Genomic DNA, 25,592 nt, shown 5'->3' with positions numbered 1-25,592 from the left:
AAGAGGCAGCTGGTCGATGTTTCTCTCTTATCGACGTTTCTAGCTCTCTATCTCTCTCCCTTCCTCTCTGTAAAAAATCAATAAAATATATTAAAAAAAAAAAAAGAATCGTAGTAAGTTCCCACTTTCAGTTTAAAAAAAAAGAAAAAGTAACACTTCTTTAATCAAAACTGACATTTAGAATAAATCAGCATGCAGTACTTTCAGGATTTAACTGTTAAGATACAAGAGAAAAATATTTCCAACATAAAAAAATATATCATGTAGGTACACCAATGCCTCGTTAAAATGTACAATTCTAAGAACACACACTTTCAGTCAAAGATTTTAATACTTGAAAGTACTGGGCATTTCCACTGACCTAACTTTTCTAAAAGTAAATAAATACATAAATAAATAAGGGTTACCTTGTCCAGGGGGAACTTGGTGTTTCCTACTGAAGACAAGGACAGCGTGTACGATCCCACAAGGATGAAGTTGCTGGTGCGCACAGCATGGAGCCCGCCCGGGCTGGCCATCACTGGAGAGAGAGGGCTGGGGCTTAGTTCGGAGAGACCTCCCTGAGTGGGAATCACTCCTCCCCTCACCCCAACACAATGACATTCACCTGCCCCAGAGAAAACTGCATTTCCCTCCATCTCCAAATAGGGAGGAAAAATGTCAAAATTGCTAGTGACAGCAACTGTTAGGCAGCTTATATTTAACTGTAGTAGAGTTTAGGCACGTCTGAATATCTGGGACAGGCAGGTTTTTAAAGATACAGAACCTTAAAATGTGTACATAAAATGCATAGGAATGAGAAAGAAGACCCCATGCTAGGTGGCATACTTAGCAGCAAAGATGCTGCTGCACGGTGCTTCTTAATTACTCTGTACAAAGAAGAGACCAAAAGCCCAAAGGAGGTGAGAAAAACCAACTCAACCCTAACCCCTGCCTAAAGCCATTGTAGAAGGCCCTTCCCTAGCTTACGGGTACCCCAGATCCCCTGTGCTAGGAAGATGCTTTTCTGACATGATTCAATGCCAGTCACGGTCAGCAAAGCTAACAGAGGTCAACTCCACAGTGCTGACAGCATGAGCCGGTGATGGGCATTGCTTCCGCTGCAGGGGTCACGTGACCGGCTTCATGGGCTGCTGCCAGGGCCCGAGAGATGTGTGGCATCTGACAACAGCGACCGGACAGTAATCTCACAGGGTGCTCGACCACAAAGAAAACATCTTTCCAAGGAGACTGCTGAACACCCATCAACCGAGAAGGCTGCACATGCGATTATGCAATTGCTTGGCTCTTTTCCTTATTCTAGTGTTTCCAACAGTTCAAAATCCACTCACCTGAGGAATGAAGGGTGCCTTTCTAAAAAAGAGTGTGAAGAAGAAACAAGTTATTTTCTTGATTAGATATAAAGATTTGAATATTAAATACAAAACTCTTTAACACTGCAAGAACTACATTTCAGAACACATTGTTTTCTACATAAATATGAGGTCTTCCCCTCCCCCAGTAGTATATTTTAAAGATTTCCAAAGTGCTAAGAGTTTAGAAATGGTTAACCAATTCACAATCATATGTGTAACAGGAAGATTTCACAAGGAGGCTCAATTTTTAAAAATTCTACTTACTGTAGTTTTAGATGTGAGAAGTCGCTTTGGAGTGATAGCCTAAAAGAAAACATCAGAATATTTTCTATTAAACATTACAATTTAGAGTTTTAAAATAACCAATCTTAAGACATTCCCCCATAGAAAATAATCCTTAAACATGAATATTCTTGAATCTTTTATTAAGGAATTAGCCATACTGTCCTTCTTTCTCTGTTTAAGCTAAATAAAATTATTTTAAATGATAGCTTGAAAAAGAACAGAAGAGCAAAAAAGCAGGAAGAATGAGAAGCCAGCGGAGTCCTGTCCCCACACCTCTGCTAAGCCCTGGTGCAGAGGACATAGAGATCAGACTCCAGGGAAGGCTGGGAAGGCAAAGGGGTAATACAAGTAAGCTGTCAAATAACAGAAAACAGAATCACCAAGCCGAGTGCATGAGGAGCTATACTTAGGATTATAAGTTTATGTCAGTGCTCATACCTATGAAATGTAGTACCTCAAATTTGGGGCATAAAAATGGTCCAAAAACTTGATAGTCATTAAAAATTATACATATGGAAACTAGTAGTGGATCTGTGGTTTCTGGTTATTATAATTTACTGGGTTCCTTTCATCCTCACCTTGGATTTGTATGACTTTTTCTTCTTATCTGGCATTGAGGGATCTTTCTTTTGCACCTAATACACAAATGGAAAGCATAACCAGTTTAAATCTGTTACCTTTAAGACAATATACTAGTAGTTATTTTAGAGAGCTTTAACTGCTTACCAAGCTGTAAACTTCAATACTGATTTCAAAGTCATTGGACACATCTTCCCTGAAAACACAAAGCATTAAAACTATAAGGAAAATACCAAGGTATTGCTTAGGAAGATGCCACCACACTGTTAAAAGACTCTGAGAGCAAAAGCATTCACTGCATTTCAACTAAAGACAATAGCTATTAACCACGTGAGAATATAAAAATTGGTAAGATCAGTCAATTTTTTCCTATAATACAAGTCAAATATTTTCTTTAGTAATTTATAACTCAACATCTTCAATAATAAGGGTAATTTTTTTCAAACTCAATTTTGATTTTTTTCAAAGTAAGTCTGTATTGGATATTAAGTACGTAATGAGATTTAAAGCATACGTAAAAATTATGATCAATATTTTTATAGGCATATGTATATTTACACACATACACATTTTAAAATACTTCAAAACGTTAAACACCTACAGTCACATGGAAGCAGCATTCTACTCAATGGAAAGAAATGTCAGATACAGAAGAGTTAAACCAACCAATTGAGTTATGTGAGCACATAAAAAGAATGACCATTTTGCACTTCCCAGGTCTAAGCCCACCTGCGTGCTGGAGGGAAGGGTGCGCCGCCCACCGCCTGATTACTCACAGAGTGTACGTGGTGGAGAAGGGCAGGGCATCGCCGTGCAGAGAAGTGGCGGTGCTCGCCAGCGGGGTGGCCACCATGTTCTCGGTGCCCGCCTTCAGGATGAGCAGGAAGGAGTAAGTTGCTGCATCTGCAGGAAGGAATCACGTCACAGAATCAGACCAAGCAGAATTGGATTTAGGTAACCAGCATTCTGAAGACCAGAGGAATACTGGAATACTGCACTGATTTACATAAAATTAATTGAAAATTTTCCAAAGTCAACTTTCCAGACACAAAGGTAAGTAAGACATAAGCAGATGGTTCTAATTCTGGAACAAGCCTCATCACGGGCTCTCCCACTATGGGAATCGCAATAACTTCGCGCCACACCCCTCAAATTCTGCTGGCTTCCCATTTTACCCAGGGACCCCTAGTTCTTGAGCTAACAGTATACAACTCAATGCTATGTACCTGAGCACGTATCTGAGTATGTACTACTGTATTTCAAAACTGAGATAAAAATACTGTACTTGTGAAAGTTCCTCAGAGGCAAATTCTAATGAAAACATGAACTATTTTTTCACTATTTATCATTAATTAACCACAGATTTCAAGATACACATTAAATGGCCAACAGGTTTCTGCCCACAGCCCACCAAAACCGGACAACAACAAGAATTAGAACTCAGGCTACCTCTTTCCTGCCAAAATGCTCAAATCTTTAAAGGTCCCTTCTTTGCCAAAACTGGTTTGGCTCAATGGATAGAGCGTTGGCCTGTGGACTGAAATGTCTCGGGTTAGATTCCGGTCAAGGGCATGTACCTTGGTTGCGGGCACATCCCCAGTAGGGGTTGTGCAAGAGGCAGCTGATCGATGATTCTCTCCCATCGATGTTTCTAACTCTATCCCTCTCTCTTCCTCTCTGTAAAAAAATCAATAAAATATATTTAAAAAATAAAAAAATAAAGGTCCCTTCTTTACTTTCCTCGCACTTCAAATTCACTTCTCACCTAGTCTAGGCCTCCTCTCTCTCAAAAAGAATGTTTCGCACAAATATTTGAAGAAACCTTAAAAAGAATCCGAACTTTATTAAATGTTCATTTTCTTAAGCTTGCTATAATCACCCTGCCTGTCTTCAGATCCTCGTGCCATATTTTCCTTTACCCACTGCTAATAATGACTTTTAGGAGAAGATGCAGTTTAGAAAAGTTTAGTTATTCAATCTAGAGGGGCAAAGGGAATAAAAGTTCAATACAAGTATGTCCACTGTGGGGCTCTTCATTCCCCCAAATTCTATAAATTCAGAATTTATAGAAATTTCTATAATGAGATGAATTTCACATAGAATAAAGTAAGTAAAATGAGTCATTTTAGATGCCCCAAATACTTTCCACAATAAAATTAATGAAACTGATTGCTATGTCAGGACAGCTCATTGCAGGAAAATGATTTATGTTCAAAGTTATGTTTAACTAGCCTTCCTTTCAGTTAGAGCTTTGTCTGTTATTATGTGGAACAGTGAGCTCCCATATGAACTGTCCTTGGTTATTCTTACACACATCTTCACAAAAGGATCTAAAAGCCCCCTGGCACGAGCTTTGTAGCTTCATGCATGCCCTCCAGTGGTTCCCATTCTCACAACTCTAAGCTAGGTGAGGTTCAAATCACACATACGATCTAAAAGGCAGGCAAAAGAAAATCTCCGTACCTGGTTTCTGAGCTGTGCTGCAGACAAAATCTGCCTTGAGAGGCAAACGGATTTCTGACAAAGTGACTGACCCTTTGGATGGGACAAATTCACTTTGGCAGGGGAGACCAGCCTTATTCTTCCTCTGAGGTCCTTCACTCTTCAGCTTATTCAGCTCCTCAATCAAAAGTGTTCTCTTCTCAGCTATGTAAAATGATGCAAGTTAATATTTCAAATATTAAAAGTTGCAACTGTTTCTAAATGAGACCAATTATGTGGCAACAGTACAGAAGCCCAAAGATGAAATCAGTAACATTCTTTATAGAAACAGGTAGAGGTAGTTGGAAAAAACCTTAATTGGTCATCTGTTTACCAAGTTCCAATAATTTAATGCTTCCACTATTGGTCAGTTTTCTTGTGCGGTATAATCTTTCCACCATTCATCACCACACGTACAAACCCGCACAACAAAATTCACACCCTTTTTAGCTACAGATAGATAGGTAGGTACAGAGAGAGTATGGGAATGTAAATATATCCATACATTCATTCTCAGCATACTCTGCACAACTGCATGCCTTCAAACGCTTTCCCTTTCTTTTGTCCTTTCATGCAAACTACATCTCCTTTCGCATGGCGGGTAGCCACAGACGTTATCCAGAACAAAGAGGAGATGGACTGAACCAGGTCATCAGAAAAGGCCCTGTCTCTACAATTAGAGTGTCGGCCCATTCAAGGTGAAGTGTTTCCTGGCTGAGCCTGCTGGGATTGCCTGGGCCTCACGCACTTGCGATCAGAAGCAGCCGTTCCGCCTCGGCCTCTTCCAGGGACCCCTTCCCGTGCTCCTCGTCCACACAGCAGTTCAGGGCCTGGCTGGCCTGGTAGATCACCGTCTGCTGCAGGTTGATTTCATTGTTGAGTTCCTGGTGAGACCCACGAGAGGAGAGAAAACCCACATTCTCAGTCACCACTTTCACTTACTGAAACTTGGATTATAACCAATCTGATTCAATAATTTCCAAAATTTCCAGAAAGTCCAAATTTCACCATTCAAGTTTCTAACTCTGCACCAAGAGCATTTAACATACTGTAATAATTACACTATCAACATTCTTCCTTACGAGAAGATTTTCAACTCATACTTACTAAAATTATAACTGGGGCCAGGCCCAACAAAGTCACACCCTTTTTTAGCTACAGATGGATAGGAAGGTACAGAGGGAGTGTGGGGATGTATGGGATGTAAATATATTCATATATTCATTCTCAGCATACTCTGCACAGTTGCATGATTTCAAATGCATCCCAGTCTAGAGACAGATATTATCTGACTCATTTTATTTAAACTGCATGTATGGTGCAATTTTTTAAAGTCTTCCTTACAGTAAAAGAATATTTAAGAACAAAATAAATTGCACATTTCACCATCATCTAATTAATAGTTACACTTTAAGGATATTTAGGACAAACATGTTTAAAAATATTTCGATAATATCAAACAAGCTTCCAACTTTCCTAATAAAGAGAGCCTTTCTCCAATTAAACTGAATTCAAGAGCAACTGTTGAGATCAGGGCGTCAGGCGTCAGACACTGTCCCAGGCCCTCAGGGCACAGAGAGGAAAGGCCGGGCCTCGTGCTCACGCTCAGTCTCGTGAAAGAACCACCACAAACCCGGCCACGGAGGCACACACCTGCATTTTCTGCTTGACGTTAACCTGACAAGGAAAGACGCTCTTTTCTTCAGCATTCTTTTTCCCCTCCAATTTTGAAGTAGCATCTTCCTTCCGAACAATCTGCTTAATTGAAGGACGGTCTGTTTCTTTGACTCTCTGAGATCTGTACGCATCGATGCTTCAGGAAACAGTTACACTCTGTTAGAAATCCAGCAACACACTAGCACTATCTTTTATTCAGCATTTCAGCAGAACTGGATACTGCTGCTGCAACATGTCAGCAGACACTTCACCAGAATGGGATATGCCACTGGGGGAAAGAGAAGCTGACAGAAGTGATTCCCAAGTTTTTGGCAAGTTAACTATTAGTAACACAATTACAAGAGAATCCAACTTGTTGTATCCATCGAAACCATGACCCTCTGTGAGTGAATGCCTCCCCAAACGTTCTCACCTGTACAGAAGGTCACGATCCTCAGAACCAATGCTATCCTCAGATTCAGCCCGCGGGACACGGGTTCTCTGGAACTTTCCTGGTTTTGGACTCTCATCATGTGTGCTACTGCCCTTCAGTTCCAATCTAGGTGAGGAAGCGAAACTCTGCAGGGAAGCAGTGGGTATTAATAGGTTTTATGGATGCCACTGATTCTAAATAATTCTGAGGGACCAATGAATTCTTCTCTATATGAGGAAATAAATATCCGTACAAGTCAACTGATGCATCGTAAAAACAAAAACTAAACCAAATTTCTAAAGAATAAATAAATAAAAGTTGAAGATAGCTAAAACCTACATTCATAACCCTCTTTAGAAACAGTTCTAATTTAATCAATTTCCAAACAAAGCTGCAGTTATTCAATACAGGATGATAGCTAATAATATAGCTCGCTCTCATAAATGTTAGTTATCTGTCTGGTGCTAAGTACCAAAATACTAACATGTCTTAATATTCACATCAACCCTAAGATGCAGGTACTATTTTTAACCACATTTAACAGATGAGTGGATGTGACAGAGGGTCAATGATCTGGCCAATAAACATCAGGAACTGACAGAGCCAGGATCTGGGCCCCAATGCCTGGCCTTTACCCGTGTTAGTTTGGATTCTGTCTAAGGCCAAAGGAACCACGGAGGACTTTTAAGCTCTCTTTCAAGAGCATTCAAGTCAGGTTTGCAGACTCCCCCGGCTCTGAATCCCCATGTACCCACTAAAACAAAAGGGGGCCCCAATGCCTCTTGGTTTCTTCATGAGCCTGGTTCCTCTTTTCTTACCTCTGGACTTATCACGCCGACTGTCTGTGCCAGCGGAGCGAGCAGCGACATGGAGGAGATATTCAGCGCATCCTCCTGGTCCTCCCCGCTCTCGGCTGCTGCCTGGCCCAGCTGCTCTGGGCTCCTGGCCGCATCTAGCTCGCCTGCCAGCAGGACATCACTGAAGATGTCGTTAATCACTTTCGAACTATTGATGTCATCCTCGTCGTCCACGCTCATCTCGATTTCACGTACCACTTCTGAAAGATATTTCAATAGGCGCATGCTGTGATTCAGGCCTTTAAATATTAGAGGGAGAGCAGAAAAGATCTAACATTCACATGCTTACTAAGTAAACGGGGGAAAGCCCTAATGAAAAGCACCTCCTAAACAAAAAATAATAAAATTTACTAACACATGAAACCAAAATTATTTTCAAATTCCTAGTAATATTTTCATACCAATAAAAGTGGAAAAATTCGATTACGCTAGAAGAACCAAAAAGTAAACAAATAAATAAAGTGGAAATTATCAAAAGCTGATCCAATGCTTTGGGGGTGAGCAAGATTATTATTATTTTTAGAAAGATTATTAAGAACCCAGGATTAGAGCCAAAAGCTTCAGACGTATGAAACATGTTCTTTCAAATGACTCTCCTATGGTGGGAGCCGGCCTTGGAGGAAGCAGTCACCAACAGGAGACATTAGAGTCACCTAGGGCAGGATTCACAGGTGCATTCAGGGCCACTAGCTCCCCGACAGTACATGGAGGTGCCAGGCTGTGCACTCCCTCCTCTGTGACAGGCGAGGGTAGGCTCGACCATGTTTTCACAGGGTCCGTAACCTAAAGAGAACTGTTTCAGTCCTCTATCTCTGTGGAGGCTAGAGTACTTCTTTGTAGTTAAAAAAGAGAGAGAGAGTATTATAAAACCACAAGCCACTTATAAATATAGAACACTGGCCTGGCTGGCGTGGCTCAGTGGTTGAACATGGACCCATGAATCGGGAGGTCAAGGTTTGATTCCTGGTCAGGCCACATGCTCAGGTTGTGAGCTTGATCCCCAGTAGGGGGCATGCAGAAGGCAGCTGATGGATGATTCTCTCTCATCATTGATGTTTCTGTCTCCTCTACCTCTCCCTTCCTTTCTGAAATCAATTTAAAAATAATTTTTAAAAAGAAATATAGGCCAAAACCGGTTTGGCTCAGTGGTAGAGCGTTGGTCTGCGGACTGAAAGGTCCCAGGTTCGATTCCGGTCAAGGGCATGTACCTTGGTTGCAGGCACATCCCCGGTAGGGGGTGTGCAAGAGGCAGCTGGTCAATGTTTCTCTCTCATCGATGTTTCTAGCTCTCTATCTCTCTCCTTTCCTCTCTGTAAAAAATCAATAAAATATATATTTTTTTTAAAAAATAAATAAATAAAAAGAAATATAGAACAGCATATAGTGGAATATGTGCTTCTACTATTATATTATTTCTCATAATATGTTTAGTGCTAGTAAGAACTAAAGAATAAAAACCAACCTGTCTGCTGCTCAACCTTTGGGTCTGATGTTATTTTTAAAGACTTTTCCTCTTCTAAAAACAATGTTATTTTCAAAGGGCTAGACTTCGTCATTTCACATTCAGTGAAACCTAAAAAAGTTTTAGGGAAAACCACATTAATATTTTAAAAACCCGGAACTTTTTGGTTATAGAATCTTCTGTATCTTTTTTATTACAAAGCTTTTTTATTTCACATTTAGAAATGTACAGAATACCCACAAACAGCTGTCCTCCCCTACCTCCCCATTTCTCTCTCTAGGAGGAAGGGACACAGATAGACCAGTCTATGGTTTGCTCTTCCAGTTTCCCCCTGTGGGGACCTAAGTGAGTAGCCTTTTATTTTATCAGCAGGTATCACACTTTCATGCTGTTCTGCAATTTGTTTTTTACTTTTTTTAAAAAGTGCCGATAAAAACACTGAAAGAGGGTGCAGGGTGGAGAGTGTCAATAGGGGAAACAAAGGGACATCTGTAACACTTTCAGCATAAAGATATATTAAACACACACACACACTTAGACCCCTCTCTATGAAAAGCCCCCAGCTAACACTATCCCCTGTGAAGGACTGAAAGCTCTTCCTCTAAGATCAGGAACAAAACAAAGAAGCCACTCTCACCACTTCCAGTCAGCAAAGCTTCGGAAGCCCCCGTCCAGCAGGGGCACATGTGATTACATGGGTTTAGCACATTTACTTAAAGCTGCTGCTGACTGCCTTAGGTCATGTATTACCATTACACGGGCCACAATCATCTCTTTGCACACAGTGCACCTTTGCACACTGGTTCCAACTTGCACACACTTGCAGAGAAGCTGACTTAAAGAGCATGCACACCTCACAGTTCAACAGATATTACAAGTTGCAGTATTCACACTCGTGCCAAGAGGCTGAATTCTCACTCTGGAAAGAGCACTGAGAGAAGCAGAGCGTGGCCAGAAGAGGCAAGTGGTGGACATGAGGGAACGGATCTGCCTTTCTACACTAGAGCAGCATTTCTGACTTCCAACCCAGTTTCCAGGACTCTGGCGGACTGAGAGCTCAGGGAGTGAAGTAAGGGAGGAAGCACAGACCTGCGGGCTCTGGGCTGGGGGGCTGCGCTGGAGTCTGCTTTCCTGCCGCCTTTTCCGCCTTTTCCTTTTCTCTTACTGGACCTGACGGGGTATTTGAAACAACTTGATGTTTTCTGAGGGGAGTGTTCTGAGAGTGAATTTCCTGCAAAAAGCAAAGAGATACATTTTACTCCTCAAAACAACAGACTTTTGTCTTTCTGTGTGTCGTTAAATGAAACAAACCACAGTCATTGCTCTACATAAGCTTCCTTAGAACAAAACAGACAGTTCAGAACGGGAGCCCTCCGCGTGAGTTCGTTCTGGGATTCTCAGGACGTGAGTCACTGGGACCAGGAGGCAGGGAGAATGGAAATCTGCATCAGGTTCAGCTTTAGAGAAAGATTCCCGTGAAATCAGGTGTGAAGGAAACAGCTCCCGTGTCTCTCACACAGCCCACATCTGTAAAACCAGGGACGCCCCGGCCGGCTGTTCGGTGGTTAGAGCATCAGCCCGCAGACTGAAGGGTCCCGGGTTCAATTCCAGTCAAGGGCACAAACCTGTGTTTCAGGTTCGAGCCCCAGCCCTAAACAGGGGCACGTGAGGGAGGCAACCAATTGGTGAATCTCTTTCCCTTTCTCTCCCCACTCCCTTCCGCTCTTTCTAAAAATCAATGGGGTAAAAATATCCGAAGGTGAGGATTAACAAAAAACAACTAGGGACAGTTCCTCCCCGCAGGTTCCACTTACCAGTTAATCTATGGGTAAAATGCAACGAAAACAACATAGGACAAAAACAGATCATAAGAAAAGGAAAAGAGAGGTGGTTCAGTGGTTGAGTGTCAACTCATGAACTAAGAGGTCACTGGATCAATTCCTGGTCAGGCAACATGCCCAGGGTTGTGGGTTCAATCCTGAGGGGGTTGGGGGAAGAGATGGAGGTGCTGGAGGAAGCCTATAGATCAGGGGTCTTCAAACTACGGCCCGCGGGCCACATGCAGCCCCCAGGGGAGTCTGATCCTGCCCGCCAGGTTTTTTGGGCAGTGAGCGCAGCCAAGGTGTTACAGTAGGAATTAGTAGTTCATATAGTCCGACCCTCCAGCTCTCTGAGGGACCGTGATCTGGCCCCCACTTTAAAAAGTTTGAGGACCCCTGCTATAGATGTTTCTCTCTCATTCATCTCTCTCTCTCTCTATCCCTTTTCCTTCCTCTCTAAAATCAAGACATTTTTTTTAAAAAAAGAAGAAAAATATTCCTTTACCTGAGTCATTTATTAAATAATTATAAGGTTATGCAAGAGAAACATCATTGTTTGCTTTTGAAAAGGTTGTGATTAGGGCCACGAGTAGAAATAAGAACAGCAGTGAATACTGCCATAGAGCTTCACATGTGTCAGTCATCTTTCTATTTTACACACTTCACATCATTGCCTCATCTGATATTCCCAATAACTCTCTAGGATCAGTACTAATGTCTCCATTTTACAGATGAGAAAACTGAGACACAGAAGAGTTCAGTAACTTGCACACACAGCTAGTAGCCAGTTTGATGTACAAACACACAGCACATTATCCAATACTGTGCTGCAGACTGTAGAATAAGCAAGAAGTTCGATGAGAGGAAGGCAGGGCAGTACATTTCAGAAGTGAGAAGAATGGCTGAGCGCACCTGGAGAGTAAAGAGCTTTGGGGGTTTGTATACAATAGGCACTCAAATGTTAGCTGAGTAACTGAAAAATGAGTGGTGGTAATGGAAAGCAACATCATTCATTCTCAAAGGTGTAAATCATAGCTTTGAAAACACAGTGCCAGACAAACCCACTGAGCCACATCCTTCCATTGTGGATCGGGCCCAAGAATAAACATGGTGGTAAAGGAGGCGGCGGGGGCAGAGAGTCTGGTTAGAAGACCTGGTTTCCCCACGCACCAGCTGTGCATTTGCATGGGTGATTTACCTCCCTGGGGCTTAGTCCCTCACCCAGAAAAGGGTTAGCGTCAGGATTAAATCATCCCAGGCACTTTATTTGCGCCCACCAGAGGCCTGGCTTGGAGCCAGAGCTTTACTTCTTCTTTTCATCATCACTCGCCTATTTGTTTAACTTACCTCTTTGGTTTCTAGTTGTTTGCTTCTTGAGTTTTCGCCTTTTTCTGCACTCCATAAGTTGCCCTTGTCAAATCGGCCACGAAGACATGCTAGTTCTTTTTCACGTTCCTAAAATCATCAAAAGCTCTATTTTACACAAGAGCCAACAGAAGGTTTAAAAATAATATCCAAACACTACTAACTTTGCTTATCTTCAGTTTTAAGAGGAAAAAAGTCACAATATAAAGGAATACAGGACAACTGTATTTCTAATTTGAAATACATAATACAGAGAACCAAGATGCTACTTAACCAGTCAAAAATAATGGTATGGGAACACACGACTTGACTTCCGTAGTTCCATGCTGAGACCGTGCATGGGTAATGTGAAGGCAGTAGGACGTACGCACCTGCTTGAGCCGCTGTGCTACGTGGGTAGTAGATGAGGATGTGTTTTGCTTTAACAGTCTTTCCTGGATGGCCTTGGTGTTTGGAGTGACCACAGGGGCCCTGTGGGGCGTGCTCCGCGCGGGGCTGTCTTTGCTGCGTTCTTGACAGCGCTCTCCGAAGCGCTCCAGAAACGGCTTGACTCCCGCTCCTACAGAAAACACCATACTGTTGGGGCTTTTCAGAATAAGTAACCATTATGATTTCTATGGGGAAGTTCTAAATGCCTGTACAGTTCCAAAGCACTTTGACTCCACTAAGATTATTCATTCAGAAAGTAAACAGTATATGCCCAAGTGGTGTTGCTCAATGGTTGAGCATCAACCCATGAACCAGGAGGTCATAAGTTCGATTCCCAGTCAGGGCACCTGCCAGGGTTGTGGGCTTGATCCCTAGTAGGGGGTATGATGTTTCTACCTCTCCCTTCCTCTCTGAAATCAACAAAAAATATATATTTTAAAAGTACAGAGGAAAGTATCTAGCACAGTACTCTAAGGAAAAACATGTTTAAACTGCTTAGATGTTAGCAGGTTAAATACCTTGACCAGTGACTGTATTTGTCTACACTAATAAACAGTCACTCTACCACTTAAAGCTGAATTTGAAGACGTCTCATCGGAGCATTCGGCACTTGTCCTGGCAAACCAACACTGTACCATTCAAACTGGGTATTTAAAATGCTGAGTACAGAAACCCTGAAAACTTTAAATTTTTAAAAAATACATAACCTGTTGTAGATTTGTCTTTAGAGTTAGACTGCAGACAAGGTTCTCTATTTACTTCTTCTTTGGGCCGAACTGTCTGGGATTCGGCTGACTTCCCGATTGGTTTTGATACCTCAGTTTTCAAAGGACTAGCAGGAGGTTTTTGAAGTCGCTCAGGTTTTCGTACCTCACAATTGTTAGCATTGGTGAGAGATACAGAAGCTTTCACAGGGGAAGCAGCAGCTTTCTGAAACATGAAAATACTTAGGATAAATACAACACTCACAATACCCAGAGACAGTCCCATAACAAACAACGCAGTCTATTTGCTTGGGCCTATGTAAACTCATGAAAAAATGTTGTTGTTACCTAAAGACAGGTTTGGAAAAAAAAAATCAACTTGGAAAATGCTGCAATTAAAATTATACTGTATAGTTCAGCCTGCATAATAGAACGATGGGTAATTCAGTATGAGGGACAGAGTCATAATTTTAAAAACAATTTCTTTCATAGTATCACACTATTACATTTATGATATTAACTGTGTTAAACTGAATTACTTTTTTTGTATTTTAATTAAGTCAGTATTATTTTATCATAGTCATATCACAGCCCTGGCCAGTGTGGCTCAGCTAATTGGCTAACTGAACATCGTCCTGTGCACTGAAAGGTTGTCAGTTCGATTCCTGGGTTGTGGGTTCAGTCTCTGGTGGGGTGCTATGGGAGGCAACCAATTCATGTTTCTCTCTCCCTTTAAAGAAAATAAAAACATATGTGTGTTTTTATTGTACCGTGTATTTGACGGCTAATGATAATAAGTGAAGTCCTCACTCTGTGCCAAGCCTATGCTAAGAGCTCCATGCACATCACCTCGCCTCACCCTCCCCAGAACGCTTCCTTAGGTTCTGCAGGACAAGTGCCTTGTCCAAAGCCACACTCCTAATGAAGAGGCAGGGCTAGGACTGCGAGCAGGCTAATTCCAAACCCCAGCTCTACCCTCAAAGACAGTGCCCAGTAATAACCTTCTTTTTATTTTTTTATTTTTTCAAGGTTTTTAAATGTTGAGGTAGCACATGCACAAGGGAACCTTTCAAAAGGACATACGTGAAAGCACTGTACCCACCGCTGACAACTGCCACCTGGCCCCTACAGAAACACGCACCCTGACGGAGAAAGTCGTTCCCGGACTCCCCTGACGAAGGCTCCGTCACCTCACGGTGCGCACTGTGGAGCTGCACTAGTTCTCAACTGCTCACTTACCTTGGGGTGGGGATGGAGGTCCCAAAGTTATGACTTTTACTTTCTATGAAACCAATATTCTAAAAATAACAAAGCACTGCAGATACGTTACAAAAACACATACCTACACATGAATGTACATTATCTCTCATAACATAAGCAGCAAGACTCTGCATTGAAAGCTGTGTGCACTCACCGCAGAGCTGGAAACGGCTTCCTTAGGCAAGGAGGCGGCCGCGCTCGGGGCCGGCGCTTCCCTCAGAGAGGCATTGCCACCCCGCGGGGAGCAGCATGCGGCTTCCTGCGCAACACTGCTGCCATTGATGCCAGCAGATGCTCCGCTCGCCGCGGAAGCTTCGGGTAAACAAGCGGTACCAGGCTGTCCTGGGGCCCTGTTCTGCTTTGCGGATGAGTGGCTGACATCATCTTCCCAGGAGCAAATAGTGGCCGCAAGGTTGGCCAGACGGCCCCTCCTCCCAACGGGAGTTGCTGAGGCTTCTGCTGGTTTGGGAGGGGAGGCGGCCTTGTCCTCCGTGGGCATCGCTGGGATGAGGGAGCTTTCAGGGGTATCATCTGCGAATGTTTTCAGAAAAAGAATTCACGACCCTGCTCAAGAGATGCATGTACTGTCCGTGCACATACCAGCACCACTCCATTCAGAATCGTTAATGCGGTTAACAGGCTCAGAACTAGTCCAGCACTCTGGTATGCATGAGAGCACCGAGCCGTTTAAATGGGACAATATCTTTTCAAATCCAATGATACTTTATCCAAATTAAAAAAAACAAAACGGCCGAAACGGGTTTGGCTCAGTGGATAGAGCGTCAGCCTTCGGACTGAAAGGTCCCAGGTTTGATTCAGGTCAAGGGCATGTATCTTGGTTGCGGGCACATCCCCAGTGGGGGGTGTGCAGGAGGCAGCTGATCGATGTCTTTCTCTCTCATCGATGTTTCTAACTCTCTATCCCTCTACCTTCCTCTCTATAAAAAATAAATAAAATATATTAAATAAATAAATAACAAAAAAACTTTCTAACCAACTACCTTCCTCCTTTTGGCTAAACCCCAGAAACTACAGATAACACACCTGAAGTTGAAACTGCAAAACATGTCCTTCCTCAGTGTGGTGCCTCCAGCACCCCCACACCTGGTAAACACACTACTGATAAGCGAACTATGTGCAAGTGACCGCACAGGGATATAGATAAAGCAAAAGCGGTTTCCTTCAAGTGTTAACTGATAAATATGATTTTCAACATTCCAATGTGAGTCTTACTGACAGATTAAGGGACATCCCACCCATATCATTCATACCTGTCACCTGGTCATTATCCCAGTGGCGCCGCTGGGCTGCCAGCTTCTGCATCCGTGTTTTAACGGAGGAGGCTGCAGAGGCCTCAGGCCTGGCGCCAGGAGCGCTCTGCTGGCCCAGCCGGGGTGCCCGGGTGGCGGGCAGGGAATCACTGGCCGGAGCCGGTGCCTGAGGCTGCGCCTGAGGGGACACAGGACTTGGAGAACAAGGTTTGGCAGAAGCTGACTCAACCGGTTGTGCATTTTCCATGTTAGAAACTTCAGTGTTGTCAGAACAGCGTTTTTTTGATGGTGATGGTTTTGTACAAGATTTCTCTAGATTAAAAAGGAGGAAAATTTCAAAACTCCATACTTTCTCACAGTACAACTTGCCAGAGATACTTCGCAACTTAATAAAACACCATGTTTCTCTAATCCTTTCACTGATTTTCCTTACAAGAAATATGTAAAATTCTACTTTCATTAACTTAGAAATCTGATATGAGAGATTTAAAATATATATAATTTATTATTTAAAAAACCCGGGTGAAAATAAAAGTAACATTCTCGATATATATGTACAATACTTTACACAATTTAAGAGAGCAGGAAGTTAAAGTGCACACACAGAATGAGCAAATGGTCCGGGGTCTGTTGAAGGTCACAGCCCAGTCACCTCACTCACAGACAAGAAAAACCAAGCTGGAGGAATGCAGCTCCCTGCCTAAAGGGACGCAGCTGAGCTGAGGGAGTTTGGCTTGAGGAAAATAAAGTTCAACCAATTAATTCGAACTCTTGGTTAAAGGAAACTCTTGTCCGGCCCAGTGGTCCAGCCCTAACATAAAACAGAACCCTGACGTAGAGGGAGGAGGCTGGTCTTCCCCAGGGGCCGACGTGTGCCTCCCCCAGATGCTGATTCTTCCACATCACGGGGAAGTTTGGGGCTTCCTCCTCCAGTTACCTCCCAGTCTTACCTTCCCCCCCGGACAGGGGCTGCTGGTTACTGGCTTCTGCAAGCGGCTCTCTGGTGCGCTTGGCGAGAGGCACGGTCCTCGGTGCTGCCGTGGGCCTCTCGGCCATCTTTCTCTGGAGATTTTCTCGCCTGGCACGGGTTCGTTCAAGTAGTTTCTACATACATACATAATGTTTAAAATACGGTTTAGCCAAAGGCTCACAAAACTGCAAGTAACTTCTAAAATCACCAATTGCCATGCAGGAAAAGAGTTACATACATTTAAAAAGTGAAATCATAAGGTATTCAAGACCCAATAAATGAGCACCCCAATATCAAAATTACTACTGGTGTACTATGAACATTACAGGGGAATAAAAGCCCGGCTGGTGTGACTCAGTGGATTGGGCGTCGCCCCACGTACCAAGGGGTCACCGGTACGATGACCGGTCAGGGCACGTGCCTGTGTTGTGGGCTCCATCCCTGGTAGGGGACGTACAGGAGGCAGCCGATTGAGGATGCTCCTCTCTCATCCCTCTCCCTTCCTCTCTCTAAAAATCAATAAAAAACATATTTAAAAAAATTGTGTGGTCATTGTTTTAAGCACTAAGGCAGGTGGGCAGAACAATGGTCTCCAAAGATGCTCCTATCCTAATGTCCTGGGAATAAGTTGGGTGGCCAAAGGAAGCTTGCCGGTGTGACTAAGCTAAGAAGCTTGCGATGGAGAGACCATCGTGGATTATCTGGACCGATGCAATCACAATGGCCCTTACAAAGGAAAGGGGGGGCAGGAAACCCAGGCAGCGAAGAGGTGGCATGGGAAGCGGGGGTCAGAATGCCGTGATTGGCGGTTGTGAAGATAAAGGGGGACAGGACCCTAAAAATGCAGGTGGTGCCAGAAGCTGGAGAAGGTAAGGAAATCAATTCTCCCCTAAAACCTCCAGAAGGAACCCAATCCTGCCAACACCCTGAGTTTAACCCAGTAAAACCCATCAGACTTCAGATGTACAGAAGCTAAGGTGTGGTTTGGAGCCACTCAGCCTGTGGTAATTTGGTACAGAAGCAGCACTAACACAGCCATGAAGATCTGGGGTGGTGAACAGCAAGAGATAACTGAAAACATAAGACACTTCCTAAGAGGAAAAATATACTCCAGACAATATTAATGTTTTATTTAATTAAATGTCAATATAGCCGAAACCAGTTTGGCTCAGTGGTAGAGCGTCGGTCTGCAGACTGAAAGGTCCTGGGTTCGATTCCGGTCAAGGGGCATGTACATTGGTTGTGGGCGCATCCCCGATAGGGGGTATGTAAGAGGCGGCTGGTCGATGTTTCTCTCTCATTGATGTTTCTGGCTATCTCTCTCCCTTCCTCTCTGTAAAAAATCAATAAAATATATTTAAAAAAAGGAATAAATGTCAATATAAAAATTTTATGTTGAAATATGAGCCATTTCATAGAATTATGAATACTTTTATGAACTCTGATGCTCCTGTTTGAATTGTGCTAATAAACACGAGACCTATAAGACAACTAATTCTCTGCCAAATGCATGCAACTGAGTGCGGGGTGCAGATTCCTGGCTGGAGTTTACATACTGCCCTGTAAGCACAGATATCTACTTGGCAGACTACGAAATCTGATCTTTTTAATTTCTTAATTAAAATAGAATAACAATTTAAAAAATATATATTTTATTGATTTTTCACAGAGAGGAAGAGAGAGTTAGAAACATCGATGAGAGAGAAACATTGATCAGCTGCCTCTTGCACACCCCCTACTGGGGATGTGCCCACAACCAAGGTACATGCCCTTGACCCAAATCAAACCTGGGACCTTTCAGTCTGCAGGCTGATGCTCTATCCACTGAGCCAGCTCGGTTTTGGCAAATAACAATTGCTATTAATTCCTCTTAAGCATGAGCTAAATTGGGAAGAAAGCTCAATTCTCCTCTCCTTAGGATGATTTCTAACTTAAAGCTCAGTTGGTTGAGCATTATCCTGTGCACAGAGAGGTCAAGGGTTCGATTCCCTGTCAGGGCACATGCCCAGATTATGGGTTGGATCACCAATAGGGGGTGTACTGGAGGCAGTAGATTGATGCTTCTATTGTATTTCTATCTGTCTCTAAAATCAATAAAAACATTTTTTTAAAAAGTTCATTTAAAAAGTGACACTAAGTCTAAATGCTCTGCCACAGAAAGGGTGATTTATGAACCAAGTGCCTTCCAAAACACAAAACCTTCCCGCTTTAAGTAAAAGTCTTGCATAAACTCAAAAGTGATAGACAAATTTATGTCTGATCATTTCTCCAGCAATAAAATATATCACTTCCCCGACAAAACTAGCCTAATTATATTCATTCATGGACATGCCCACATTCCATCCCAGGCTGTTAGAATGCTTGTGAGTCAGTGTACTTTCAGTTACTATGAGCAATGGGTCACAACAAAAGAATGTGGTTGTGTCATTCTAACGTATATAACTGCCCTATTGTCTACTTTGGTCTAAATTTTTCCAAATTAAAAATAAAGTAGATAAGTAAAAAGAGAAAAAAGTTCCTTGTCTGTAAAATAAAAACTAATAAGTACCAAAGATTATTAAATTAAAAGAAATATATACATATAAAAACAACTCAGTAAATGTGACTTATAATGGTGTATCAGGAAATTAAAGATTCTTTTGTTTATAATGTATATTCCTTCAAACAGTAGAGGAATAAAAAATAAAACATAGTGATAATTAACAGAATCAGGACATAAGATACTCCACATGGATGAATCTAAGATAACTGACGCATATAGTACCTAAGCAATGTCTGCCACACACACTTTGAATCATTTGTGACAAAAATTTTCTTAGGATTACTGACTCCCTGCCTTCTTAAACGGAGTAGATTCAATAGAAATTAACTTTTTAAAAATACATTTTTACTGATTTCAGAGAGGAAGAGAGAGGGAGCAAAACATCAATGATGAGAGAGAATCATTGACTGGCTGCCTCCTGCATGCCCCCTACTGGGGATCAAGCCTGCAACCCAGGCATGTGCCCTTGACCGGAATTGAACCTGGGACCGGTCAGTCCATAGACCAACGCTCTACCCACTGAGCCAAAACAGCTAGGGCAGAAATTAACTTATTATTTCTCAATACAGAGAGTGTCACAATTCTGGAAAATAAGAGAGACTCCATTCAAAACAGTAACAGCATATTTGTTTATTTTTATCACAAGAAAAGATGTTTTACAAGGAACGTTCATTGTAGCCTTTTCTTTTTTAGGGTTCCTCCACAGAAAGTTCTGACTTGGCACACCCAGCCCTGCTTTCCCTATGCTCGTCTTGGACTGGGATGACCATCACCCGAGGGCAGATCTTCAAATTAAGAGATGAACACCAATGTTGTAAGTGTATCATTTTAAATTCACCTCACAGTACACAATCACTAACACTTAGGTAGGATTTAATCTAAGTACTTCCAGTATTTGCACATATTAACTATTTTCAAAGCCTAGAAACAAAAACAAAAGCCACCTTCTGTGGCAGACTCTGGCTTTACTGTTGTTTAGAGATGAAGAAATCCAGGCACGGTTACCTAACAAGACATAGGTCACGAAGCTAAGGAAAAGAGAGACAGAATTCAAACGAGGGCTCCTGAGTCAGGGATCTTACTTTGCTATAAACCAGTGGTCAGCAAACTAATGAGTCACCAGAGCCAAATATCAACAGTAAAACGATTGAAATTTATTTTGAGAGCCAAAATTTTTAAACTTTAACTTCTTCTAATGCCACTTCTTCAAAATAGACTCGCCCAGGCTGTGGTATTTTGTGGAAGAGCCACCCTTAAGGGGCCAAAGAGCCACAGTTTTCTGACCATGGCTATAAACTCTTTTGACAAAACCCAATTGTTCTTTTTAAGAACTTGTGTCAGAGAACTAACTCCATATCATCAGTATTTAAGGCTACCCTGTTTCCCCGAAAATAAGACAGTGTCTTATATTAATTTTTTCTCCCAAAGTTGCGCTAGGTCTTATTTTCAGGGGATGTCTTATCTTTCCATGTACTAGGTCTTATTTTCGGAGGATGTCTTATTTTCGGGGAAACACGGTATCAGCTCACACCAGATCATAATGATAAACATCTGCTTAAACTGCTTGTTCGCCCATGAATCGAGATGGAGTCATTACTTCCAGCTGGTCCATGTAAAACTTGAAAGACCTTTCTACATCCTGATTCATGTCAACTGCAAAAGCATGAGACACAGGGAAATGTGAACACTGACGGAATACCTGATACTAAGGTACTGTTACTGTGATGGCATGATGATGTTTTGCTTTTAAAGTCCTTAGCATTTGTTGGTAAACACCGAAATACTTAAGCCTGAAATTATATGATCTCTAGAATTTGCTTTCAAATAATTCAGTGGGAAGAACAAGATGGGGGGGAGGGGGAGACACACAGTGAAACACTGCCTGTGCTGCTGCGTGGTGGGTGCAGGAGAGGTTATCATGCCTGCGTCATTGAAATGTTATTAGAAAACACTGCAAAAATGTCTTAACAGCTACTGTGGTGTGTTGTGGTGTGTAATCACTGGATGGTAAAATAGCAGCACCGATGGCTCTCTCCTATATTAACTCAGCACTCACTGGGTGAGCCTGAGGTTAGGGAAACTCGCTCTGAATGGAAAAATAGGGCTGCCTTGGAGAAGCTCACAGCCAGCAAGTAACATGCTCAAAAGGAAAATGCAAGGGAGCTGAGCACTGTGAAAGGCGTCCTCTCCTCCGAAGCAGGGAGATCGGTGTGAGCCAGGGTAGGCCAGGGTTTGCCAGGCAGAAGAGCAGGGAGAAGAGTGTGCCAGAAAGCACCAGTGGCAGCAGGGAGAACCAAGGAAAACAGAGTTTAGGACGGCTGTCGCCTTTCTCAACCAGAGTTACCTGGAGAAGCAAGCCTTGGATCAACCATGACATCCCTGGGATGAATAAAATATCTGCTCTGCTTGCAGGAGGGTATGGGAACATTGAGAAAATGGCCTCTCCATCTCCCGTGCTCTATGCTTCTGATAAGAATGCTCGTGGAGAAAGTCATTTCCACTGACTTTCAGTCCTTTCACACAAGGCAGTGTGCCAGTTCATTTCACTGTGCAAAAATGTTACGAATGCTAGAATTAAGCACCTACTGGTTGGAACCAATTCAAATAGCTCACTCACTACCAATTAAGGAAAGATGTCAAAGCCATTTATTCCAACTGCAACGGACCTAACTTTTCAGAATACAAACCATACAAATTAAACAATACATATTTCTGAGCATGCTAAACACATATTTCATTTCATGCTAAAATGAAAGGTTTCTTTCACATAAAGTTTCTTTCAATTGAGATTTGTACTGCTTCAGAATGACATTTTTAAGTGATATTTTCAGCCAACATTCAAAATGCTTTGTTCCTGTTACTTGGAATAAAAAAAAAAAATCAGATCACATAGGGCTGTTTTAAGGAATCCTATTCTAAGTCAGTAACATTAAAAAAATATCCATTAGAACTTCAATTAAGTGAAAAATATGGTGCATGACCAGCCTCATTCTTTAAAGCTAATACAAAGATGTGTTCTGGATTTTTGTGAGAATTTTTAAAAGTAAGGTAAACAGCCCCTCTTTCTTCTATTCTAGGTTAAAAAAAAAAATCAATGGTAAAAAAATATTCTCAGGTGAGGATTTAAAAAGTAAAATAAAATAAAAAGGTAAGCAAACTGGTGTTTTGATTGAGAACCTGAAAAAATACTGTTGCCCTAACTCCATGGTCAGCAAACTGCAGCTCTGAGCCACATGTGGCTCTTTGGCCCTTGAGTATGTCTCTTCCACAAAATACCACGGCCTGGGCAAGTCTATTTTGAAAAGAGGCGTTAGAAGTTTAAGTTTAAAAATTTGGCTCTCAAAAGAAATTTCAATCTTTGTACTGTTTATACCCTGTTTCCCCGAAAATAAGTGTCTTATATTAATTTTTGCTCCCAAAGATGCGCTAGGTCTTGTTTGAAAACAAGTAAAGTCTAACTGTTGAAACTTTTAAATACTTTACACTTATGGAAGTGTAACTACATTTTCAAAAATAAAAGAGTATTAACTACTCTCCAAAGCATTTAAGTTCTTTAGACACATGTTTAGATCCCCTTTGCAGAAATTCAAAAAACAACAGTTTGAAGCTTGTGCAACAACCTTATAAAAGAGGAAGAAAGGAGAGTGGACAGCTGGCCACAGGAAAACTCCCGAACCGTCGGAGCTCCGCGGGTCCACGCTGGAGAACCCACCGTCACACAGTGAGAATGTAAGAAACCCGCGCTCAGCCCCCCAGGACCAAAGAGGAGTGCACCGCACCACTGCTGTGATGTCATCCACAAACACACATAAAAAGGTTTATTTCTCCACCCTGGCTAATAAACTTGCTTTGTACACATCCAGCCACCACTTTCCCTTTCAGTGTACGGTCAGCCCAGCAACCACTGGGCTTTCCGGGAGCGGAGGCCATGGCTCCGGCACCAGCTCATTCCAACACTGTTCCATGGGGAACCGCATCCTGAGAGGCTCCCCTAGCTCCTCTGCGGGCCGCACGGACCCCGCAAACCCCGCTCCATTCCATTTCCCGGCGGCGGTTGGCATGCAACCGTGAGTCACCCGGGCGCCCGCCTCCGCCCGGCCCGGCGAGCCGCCGGCGCTCCCTGCGGGACCCGCTCCGTCGGACCGCACCCTCCCTCTCGGGGGGACAGGGCTCTGCCCCACAGGGGGCGCTCCCTTAACAACCCGGCGGACCTGCGCCTCTCACTACCTTTCCGGACAGACTCTACACTTCCCTCCCCAGGCTTCACCGCAGGGGAGCGCGGACGGGCCCGCGGAGGTGGGCGCCCCGCGGCCCCTCCCGGCGGCCCCCGCGGGACCCGCACGCAGGCTCTGCGCACGCGCTCTCCGCCCCGGGGTCCCGGAGGTTGACAGGAGGTGGGCAGGGCGGGTGGGGGCCGAGGAGGGTCATGCCCGGCTGCGCCCGCAGGTTTCCTCACCTCCGTAAACGGGTCCATCGCCCCGGGCTTCGCGTGTCGATTGCGAGACGATGGAGACGGTGGTTCAAATTCAGGAAAAGGAAAGAAGTGAGTCCCGGTTCGGGGTGGCGCTTGGAGAAAACCAGGAGTCCGGGGCCGGGACCACTCTCCCCAGCCTGCGCTCCTGTCCCCGGCAGCCTCCGGTGTGGGACTCGGGCTCCGGCTGCTGCCGTTCAAATTTGAATTTCAGCGCCGGGAGCCGCGCGCATGCGTGGGGGCGGGGCGGGGCGCGCTCTCCCCGCCCCCGCACCGGGTCACGTGGCCCCGGCGGCCCGGAGGTTCCCAGGGTGACTCCGCTCCCCAGCTCAGCCCCAGCCTGTAGCCCGGCGCCCGGGATCCGCGGGAGGTGCGGTGCTGCTGGTACAGAAACCGCCTCGGGCGCGAAGCCCCACCTTCAACGTTCGCTCACCCCACCCGATCCCTCCCCCCCCTCGGCCTGGGCTAGGGCGTTCCGCTTCCTTCATTCCTGAGGGTAGGATTGAGAGCCCTTGGTTCCTGTGAAATCCCCCTGGACCTTTGGGCCTCCCGAGGCATCCTCTCCGCCCACCCTCACATCACCCAAAGCGGGCTGCAGGCTTGACCTTCTTCAGGGGCAGGTGTAGTGCGCCCCCGGACACTTGGGGTTAATGACCGCTCACCCACCTTGGCCTTTCTTATTGGGAAAATAAAGCCAATTTTAAAAGGCTTTGTCAAGAGTTTATACCCATTTGCGCCCCTATTTTAAATCCTGTCCAAACTGCCAGGACCGTAGAGTTGGAAGGATTCCGAGAAAGCGATCCACTTTAATCCTGCCTTTTACATCTGGGAGAAAGGAGATCCTGAGATGTTAGGTAACCGGTCCAGGGGAAAGGAAAATCCACTCTCAGCTCACGGTCTGCTTCCCACCTCTAGATCAAGAAGCTGTGTCTCAGGATTTTTGTTTTTTTCATGATTATTGTTTATAGATTACTCACATTTGTAAAAATACGTTACATAGTCACTGTGTCAGATTCCTTTCTTAAAATATGTCACATAGCCACTGTGTCAGTTAGCAAGTTTGTGCTAGCGCTGGTAGTAACAGCTCTTGACTTGCTCATTTGAAAAATAACACCCTGTAGATTAGAGTGCCCAACAGCTGAACAAACTCCCCGTAAGATGTTTCTCTATATTTAACAGCTTTTGCACCTTAGCAGTCAGTAAACATTACAAACCTACTTCACCTATAATATCTCTAATCGGAATGTTGGTGCTGTAAGTTGTAATGAGAAGAATTCAGGGTGTGAGGTAGGAAGAAAGTGATGGGGTCTTTGCTGCACCAGGACCCTGTGATCTGGGGCTTTAGGCAAATCGTTTAACCCCGTTTCTTAAACCTTTTTTTGGGGGGTCATGAACTCCTTTACAATACAATTAAAGTTAACCCTCAACCTAGAAAAATGCCCACTCAGTCATAAACGATTTAACATAGGAATTCTTGAAGTTCGTGTTCACACGGATTAAGAATTTCTGATATAGCCTAAACCGGTTTGGCTCAGTGGATAGAGCTTCGGATTGAAAGGTCCCAGGTTCGATTCTGGTCAAGGGCATGTACCTTGGTTTTGGGCACATCCCCAGTAGGGGTTTGCAAGAGGCAGCTGGTCTATGTCTCTCTC

The 25,592-nt window shown here is 43.6% G+C and overlaps 1 protein-coding gene and 1 long non-coding RNA gene across 3 annotated transcripts in view; one reads left to right on the top strand and one right to left on the bottom strand.

Annotated features, from left to right (window-relative positions):
- The window catches only part of ANLN (anillin, actin binding protein), a 39,318-nt gene extending 15,062 nt beyond the window's left edge, over window positions 1–24,256 (bottom strand). Inside the window, exons 1-20 of one of the 2 annotated variants that reach the window (XM_084896839.1) lie at window positions 23,926–24,256; window positions 16,908–17,061; window positions 15,958–16,269; window positions 14,841–15,217; window positions 13,430–13,652; window positions 12,665–12,852; window positions 12,276–12,383; window positions 10,198–10,339; window positions 9,109–9,219; window positions 7,608–7,846; window positions 6,790–6,935; window positions 6,354–6,513; window positions 5,449–5,584; window positions 4,683–4,865; window positions 2,996–3,122; window positions 2,367–2,415; window positions 2,219–2,275; window positions 1,620–1,658; window positions 1,332–1,353; window positions 408–520 (exon numbers count right to left, since the gene is read on the bottom strand). In XM_084896839.1, coding sequence (XP_084752965.1) covers window positions 408–520; window positions 1,332–1,353; window positions 1,620–1,658; window positions 2,219–2,275; window positions 2,367–2,415; window positions 2,996–3,122; window positions 4,683–4,865; window positions 5,449–5,584; window positions 6,354–6,513; window positions 6,790–6,935; window positions 7,608–7,846; window positions 9,109–9,219; window positions 10,198–10,339; window positions 12,276–12,383; window positions 12,665–12,852; window positions 13,430–13,652; window positions 14,841–15,217; window positions 15,958–16,269; window positions 16,908–17,061; window positions 23,926–23,943 — 2,904 coding nt within the window. In that variant the 5' untranslated portion in view covers window positions 23,944–24,256. The remainder of the gene's footprint in view (window positions 1–407; window positions 521–1,331; window positions 1,354–1,619; window positions 1,659–2,218; window positions 2,276–2,366; window positions 2,416–2,995; window positions 3,123–4,682; window positions 4,866–5,448; window positions 5,585–6,353; window positions 6,514–6,789; window positions 6,936–7,607; window positions 7,847–9,108; window positions 9,220–10,197; window positions 10,340–12,275; window positions 12,384–12,664; window positions 12,853–13,429; window positions 13,653–14,840; window positions 15,218–15,957; window positions 16,270–16,907; window positions 17,062–23,925) is intronic. The other variant, XM_084896840.1, reaches the window with a different exon arrangement.
- Window positions 3,129–23,357, top strand: LOC311629096. The gene is made up of 3 exons (XR_014796143.1): window positions 3,129–3,272; window positions 20,163–20,283; window positions 23,052–23,357. It is a non-coding gene; the product is annotated as an uncharacterized lncRNA (long non-coding RNA).
- Window positions 24,257–25,592: the final 1,336 nt, after the last annotated feature.

Source organism: Pipistrellus hanaki (assembly GCF_964339955.1).
Source record: "Pipistrellus hanaki genome assembly, chromosome: 10".
NCBI classification, from domain to species: domain Eukaryota; kingdom Metazoa; phylum Chordata; class Mammalia; order Chiroptera; family Vespertilionidae; genus Pipistrellus; species Pipistrellus hanaki.
Note: the sequence above shows the minus strand (reverse complement) of the source record. Positions and strands in the feature narration are given on the sequence as shown.